Below are 6,773 nucleotides of genomic sequence, written 5' to 3' on the forward strand. Positions count from 1 at the left end.
TATCCAGGCCAATAATTCAGCCGCCCACGTCGGGCACGAGCACGAGCCGGGCCCACCCCGTGCCCCACCACGTCAGACCAATAAAGATCTCTTCACCCCTAAGCAAAAAAAAAAAAACGGTTTTAGTTTTCTATTACTGCGAGTCGGAGAGGGTAAGCGCAGCGCGCACGCTTCCGTCAGGGCCCGGCCCGGCCCGCGCGGTTTCTTCCTCTTCTATAAAACGCGGCCCGGCGGCCACGGGATATCTCCCCCATTGTTTTCTTCCTCCCGCAGATTCCCTCTTCTCGCTCGTTAGGGTTAGGTCTCCCCCGGCGCGGCGCAATCCGCAAATCTCGACGACGGCGCCAAGCAGCGAGCGGATCCAGTCGATCTAGTCCCGCGCCGACGAGCCTATGGCGACGGCGGTGCTCAGATCCCACGACGCGCTCGCCAACAGGATGCATCTCGCCGCCTTCGCCGCGTCCCCCCAGGCCGCCAAGCAGCGCCGCCGGCGCCACCCCAAGCCGGCCTCGCCGCCGCCCAAGGTGGCCGTTGTTGCCGGTTCTTCGCCGCCAAAGCCGGCTCTTTTGGCGTCGCCGGCGACGAAGCAGGCGCCCGCGGCCGGCCGTCGGTCCCCGCCGGTGAAGCCTGCCCGCAAGCAGCCTTCCCCGACCAAGGAGAAGCCCCGGCAGCAGCCGATCGTGATGGAGGCCGTCCGGATCCTCAAGCGCGGCGAGGAGCCGCCTGCCCCCGCCCCCGCGCCAGTCCAGGCCAGGGCGCAAGCCCAGCCCGCGGACAGGCGGGTGCGGTCTCCCTCCCCTGCCTCACCGCCCGTCGTCAAGGCCCGGCCCCAAGCCCCGCCAGCGGATAGGCGCGTGCGGTCTCCTCCCCCAGCCACAGCACCCATCCCGGCACGGGCGCAAGCCCCGCCGGCCGACAAGAGGGCGCTCCGGACCACCAGCCGGATCGGCCCGCAGCAACCTGCCGTGGCCCCGACCAAGAAGATGGTGCCAGTCGCCATCGCAACCAGCTACGCCGGCCCGGCGTTCTCTGCCGCGGCCCCAGAGCCGAGCTCCCTGCCCCTGCCGGGATTCTTCTTCCGGCGCGCAGAGGAAGAGGCCACCCGCGGCCTCCGGTGCCTGCTCCGCATCGGCGAGCTCTCATGATGACGGCTCCCCCTCCAGTAGCAGCGTGTGCGCCTCCTCCGTGGCTGCGCCGTTCTGCTCTCCTCCCTCCTCCCCCTCGTCTCGCCTCATCTCCTCTGGAAGCAACAAGAAGAAGAAGAAGAGGTGGTAATAACTCTCCCTGACTGAAGGACGGAAGGATTTTATCTGCGGATGGTTGGTGTGTGGTTCGATCCGGCGGATCAGATCCCGGAAGCTCCGTTCCGATCGAACCCTTCCGGTATTTTTTCAGAGGAAGGGTCATCGGGGGAGCGGAGGTCCGGCGGTAGGGTTTGGTGGTGGTTGCTTTAGGTTCGCGCGTTGCTGCTGTTTGGTTCGCCTTGATGTCGTTAGGTAGGTTGTTAATCTTGGTGTAGGTGACGATGATGATCTGGTAGCTAGGGAGTGGGTCTCAGGTTTGGTAATAATTGAAGTTTATGCGTGTGTGCGTGTGTGGGGGTTGAAGATTAAGGTTAAGGTATGAGTTATTACAAGTTATTATATACTGAGAGGTAAGTAAATTAGTATGGTGGTTGCATCAGCTGAGCTATGTGTAGTTGGTGTGGCAACTGAGAGGTGTGTCTAGTTGCATCAGCTAGGCTATGTGTAGTTGATTTAGCAGCTGAGTTATCTTAGGTATTTCAAGAGTTGTTCATGGTCCTTTGTAAGATATATCTAAGTCTGTGTCTGTATCGGTCGATCATAGAGCTATAATTCGTGAAATAAAAATGTCAGTGGTAGATTATATGAGCTCTCCTCTTTCATGGTTTGTGATCATCTGTTGTTGATTCTTGCTCATAACGATTTCTGGTCTGGTCACCTGATGACTTGGCCTTGCTGTCCGTTGAACCCGACAGTGTGATGAAGAATTCACTGAGCTATCCCTTGATGAATTTATCTCGAAATATTTCAGTGATTAGTTTGCACAGATTGCTCTCCTCATGGTGCGTGGGATCATCAGGATTTTGTTGACAATAATTTGCAAACCACGATGTCTCGTCGTTGGCAATTCGTTTGGTTTTGGGCTGCTGTGGAGTGCTGGCTACTTTGCGTGCTCCGTAGATAGCCTTGTGTTTTGGCAGGCGTTGCTTACTTTGGGGGTGGTGGTGGTGATTGAATGCCACTACGACCACTTGTCTCTCGGGCTAAGCAAGGCCAAATCGTACTCCACCAGCCAGCCGTGTTATCTGATTTCCCACGCCTAACATCGCTGGCAGTTGATGCATCAGCCAACAACCACACCGAAGGAGAGAGCAAAGAAAATTAAGTATGAGCAACGATTCAGTTTGGTTGACCCGGAAATTTGCTGAAAGGTGGTGACGCGTCCGCCGGGCCGAAACGCCGTGCGCTGGACGCCACTTGAACCTTCGAGACGTCGGCAAAAGCTTTGGCTCCGATCAGCCTCGGGTCTTGCGTGGTTGCCGTCTCTCAGCGGCAGCCGACGGGTGGATAGCGGCGTCCGCGTCTCGTTGTCAATCAATGATGCATGCTGTTTTACGCCGGCGTTGGACACGACAGCAGCTCCTTGTGCCGACCCTTTGCTTGCCAGTGATAACTCCAACTACGTTAACCATTTGGCTTGAAAAAATTTGATTTGTTTTTGACGGGTAATTTTTGTTTCCATTATAGGTGGACACCATGATATACTCCCTCTGTTTTTGAATATAAGCCCTTTTAGAGATTTCATCGATACGGACTACATACGGATGAGCAAGTTGGGCGGCTAGTGACTTATATTCAGTCGGTGATGAGATGAGATGCGTCGACTTTGACGTGGAGTATGGAAGCATACTGTGGAAAGTTGGACCGGCAGCCATGGCCAAGGAAGCAAGGCAGGTAGCGTCGCTTTTATATGCAGAATATTAGTCAAGTTGGGCAGGTCTGACGATTCCACCGGGTTTCCTTCACGAAGATGAGTACGAGGCACCAAACTTTGTCGCCTACTCGCATAAAATGATGAGGCATTAACAGACAGCCGCATTAAGCCAGCAACTTTGTACTACTAGTATGTGTAATGAACAATCACATCAACCGTGCCATAAACAAGGTGCTGAGTAATCAGTCATACGAGCTCTTGTGCTACTAGAAACAGATCTGGCAAAAGAAGAAAAAGAATGATGCTCACTGCCAGACATGACAACAAGAATCACATTGTCACTGTAACCACGTCTGAAAATAAGGCAGCAGGCCTTTCCCTTTTACAAGAAAAATAAATAATGGCCGGCTGGAAGCGACATTTTTCCAGTTTCAACAACAGTTGATCAACAGAATTATGGGCAGGCGAAAGCATGACAAGTGTTGTTTGTACCGACTAGTACTAGTACTAGTACTAGTAAAACTGATGAATCGACTCCAGTGCACAAGTGGGCAAACATCAAAGCCTAATCTGCGAGACACTTTGGACATACTACTAGCATCTAGTGCTGACATGACATCTAGTGTCCTAACTAACCAGAACATCTGCGCAAAGAAACATTTGCACTATCAATTTGTCTTGGGGACACTCGAGCTCTCCTCTTGTGTCCTCCTGTAGTGAAGGACAACTATTTTGTCTTGGGGACACTGGAGTTTTACTCTTGTATTTGAACATATCTAAGGCAGAAGCGGGAAAAGCATCAAAAGCCTAATCTGTCACACTCTCTGGACATACTGTGACAACTAGTGTGTCCTAACCAATGGTTCTGAGCAAAGAAACATACTACCTCCGTCCGGAAATACTTGTCATCAAAATGAATAAAAGGGGATGTATCTAGATGTATATTAGTTCTAGATACATCCCTTTTTATCCATATCGATCACAAGTATTTTTGTACGGAGGGAGTATGCAATATCAATTTAACATCATGACAGTCGGCACTAACTAGCAGAGGACTCTGGCAGCATGTAAACAACTTGACCTATGACATTTCAAATAAATGACTGGAAATAAACCACTACTAAGCTTGCACATTCATATATAGAGTACTAAATGGCAGAATGATCAGCTAAAATGGCAGTAAATGTGAATAAACCAATTCATTCTATTACATCGTGCAAGCTGCCTGCACCTCATCATAAAGCCCACCGCGGGCGAATCCTACTTAGACCATACAAATAGTTATTCAGGACATGTATACCAAAAGTTGGGATGGATGAACTAGGACTGTGATGATGACTACAAACTCTTTCCAATGCCCACTCCACTATGCTTACTCACCTCTCAATTCAATGGTCGCTCCTCGCAGGCAGGAGGAACTTAATCGGCCTTCACAGACGAGAAGAGATAGTGCACGAAGCAGAAGGAGGAGATGAACCCGACCGTGCCCGTGGCCAGCATGATGGCAATGACCATGAAGAGCGAGTAGCCGAGGTAGAGCGTCGCCGACACCGGCCCGCTCAGGCTCTTGAGGTCGAACACCAGGTAGTTGATCGAGTAGAGGAAGATGTAGATGGCCACGGACCCGGACGAGAAGAACGACTTCCACCACCACTTCCAGTCCTCCACGCAGAGGTGCATGTAGGTCAGGACCAGGGAGACCTCGGCGCAGACGATGACCAGGAGCAGCATCACGATGAAGAGGAACCCGAAGACGTAGTACACGCGCCCCATCCAGATGCTTGACATGATGAAGAAGAGCTCGATGAACAGGGTGCCGAAGGGCAGCGTGCCGGCGCCGAGAACCAGCAGCCAGGACGGGTACTTCTGAGCAGGGATCTCACGCGGGATCTGGTTTGTGCGGACTGGGTACTCGATGTGCGGCGCCTTGGCACCGAGGAACCCACCCACGAGTGTAAGCGGCACAGAGATGCAGAACCAGAGCAGGATCAGCACAACGAACAGCGAGAAGGGGATGGCCCCGGTGCTCTGGCTTCCCCACAGCAGGAAGTTGAGTGTGGTGAGGATCAGGAACGCGATGCCAGGGAAGAAGCAGGCTGTCCTCCATGAAACACCCACCCAGCCCGAGTGATCTCCACACCTGATTGTCTTCCAGACGCGGACACTCGCGTATCCTGCCAGGATCCCGAGGACCAGGTAGAAGAAGAGCATGCCTGTGATGAGGGTACCACGGGAGGCCGGCGACATGAACCCAAGCGCGGCAAACAGGATGGTGACCACGGCCATTCCCAGGATCTGAACCCCATCCCCAACCATCATGCAGAGCAGCATTGGGTTGCTGGGCGCGCGGAAGACATCGCTGACGACGAGCTTCCACCCGGACAGCTCCTCGTTCATCTGGGCCTGCGCCTCACTGTCGAGCTCCTCGTACCTCGTGAGATCGCGCCTGACGGTCCTGAGCAGTATGACGAAGACGATGCCGGCGAGGAAGGCGATGACCATGAGCGAGTTGAGGATGGAGAACCAGTGCACCTTGGCGCCCTCCATCTTGAGGTAGGCGTCCCACCTGGAGGGCCACTTGATGTCGCTCTCGACGAAGGAGACCTCGTAGGTGTAGACGATGGGCTCGTTCTCCTTGATGCTCATGGAGACGGTGGAGGGGTCGCACTTGATCTTGCTGGGGAATTTTCCGTACATCTTGAGGGCCCTGGCGTCCTCGGGGTTGTGCTTGATGCTGCAGGGCACGACCTCGAAGCCGACGACCATCCAGCCGGGGGCGGCGGAGGCGTCCCTGCCGGCGTTGGCGGGGACGGCGGCGCCGTCGGAGGCGTCGGCGGCGGCGCCCATGACGCGGGCGACGTTGGGGTCCTCGTAGCGGTGCACGAGCACGGTGAACTGGAGGTGGTTGAAGACGTAGTAGTCGACGCCGACGCGGATGCCGACGGGGTACCCCGTCCAGCGCAGGAAGTAGTCGTCCTTGCGGGTGTAGCGGATGGCGGGGAGGTTGTCGAGGATGAGGTTGACCTGGTACATCTCGTCGATGCGGCGCTTGAGGAGCGCGAAGTCCGGCGGGGAGAGGGGGGCGGAGCGGCAGAGCAGCACGTCCGACTCGTTGGCGTGCATCCTGAAGCGGTAGGGCGAGCTCTCGATGCGGTCGCCCATGAGCAGCTCCCCGAGGTTCTCGGCGCTGTCCTTGACCCCCTCCGGCGGCGCGCAGAAGGGCAGGCTGTAGTAGCTGTAGGGGATCTCGGTGTCGATGGAGGTGAGCGAGTTCACCTTGACGCTCAGCGGCTCCCCCGGGGCGTACTTGTGCGGGTAGCTCCCCGGGAGGTAGAAGGCGTGGGCCGGGGCGAGGAGGAGCGCCGCCGCCGCCGCGGCGAGCAAGAGGAGGAGGAGGCGCGGGCGGGCCGCGGCCATGGCCATGGCCGCCGGATCTGGATCTGGGGGTGGGGCGGCAGTGGCGTCGGCGGGGGAGGGGAGGGGGGTGGGGTGTCGGTGGATCTGGGGCGGCGGGGGCGGAGATGGAGGGGGACGCGGGTCACGCGAGGGAGGGCGACGGGGGTTTATACGGCGTGAGCGTGACGGCGCGTTGCTCTGCTTGGGGATGGAGATGCAGATTGGAGACGGAGAACGTGGATGAATTGTGCCGGGGGTGTCGGTGCTGCTCCTCTTGCCAGGGTTTTCTTCACCCTTCTTCTCTAACGCCGCACAAGTTTTTGATCACGTTTCTGGACAAAAATCCGGGTTAAACCACAGCGCACGCAGTGTGAGCTTGGATGGAAAGTGTTTCCGTGGGTTCAAGGTTCAACCGTCCA

General features: G+C 55.9%; 2 protein-coding genes across 2 annotated transcripts; one reads left to right on the plus strand and one right to left on the minus strand.

Moving 5' to 3' along the window:
• The first annotated feature begins 237 nt into the window (after window positions 1–237).
• On the plus strand, window positions 238–1,892 carry LOC123139159 (vegetative cell wall protein gp1). Its single transcript, XM_044558960.1, has one exon. The coding sequence runs from the start codon at window positions 393–395 to the stop codon at window positions 1,143–1,145; it is 753 nt and encodes a 250-aa protein (XP_044414895.1). The 5' UTR covers window positions 238–392; the 3' UTR covers window positions 1,146–1,892.
• Window positions 1,893–4,119: 2,227 nt separating this feature from the next.
• LOC123139158 (transmembrane 9 superfamily member 11) lies at window positions 4,120–6,486 on the minus strand. The gene has a single exon (XM_044558959.1). It carries the CDS (start codon window positions 6,379–6,381, stop codon window positions 4,378–4,380), a length of 2,004 nt encoding a protein of 667 aa, XP_044414894.1. The 5' UTR covers window positions 6,382–6,486; the 3' UTR covers window positions 4,120–4,377.
• Window positions 6,487–6,773: the final 287 nt, after the last annotated feature.

The sequence above is a fragment of the Triticum aestivum genome, chromosome 6B (assembly GCF_018294505.1).
Source record: "Triticum aestivum cultivar Chinese Spring chromosome 6B, IWGSC CS RefSeq v2.1, whole genome shotgun sequence".
NCBI lineage: Eukaryota > Viridiplantae > Streptophyta > Magnoliopsida > Poales > Poaceae > Triticum > Triticum aestivum.

Coding starts and splice junctions, on each gene's coding strand:
- LOC123139159 (XM_044558960.1), top strand. CDS start 393: ATGGCGACGGCGGTGCTCAGATCCCACGACGCGCTCGCCAACAGGATG.
- LOC123139158 (XM_044558959.1), bottom strand. CDS start 6,381: ATGGCCATGGCCGCGGCCCGCCCGCGCCTCCTCCTCCTCTTGCTCGCC.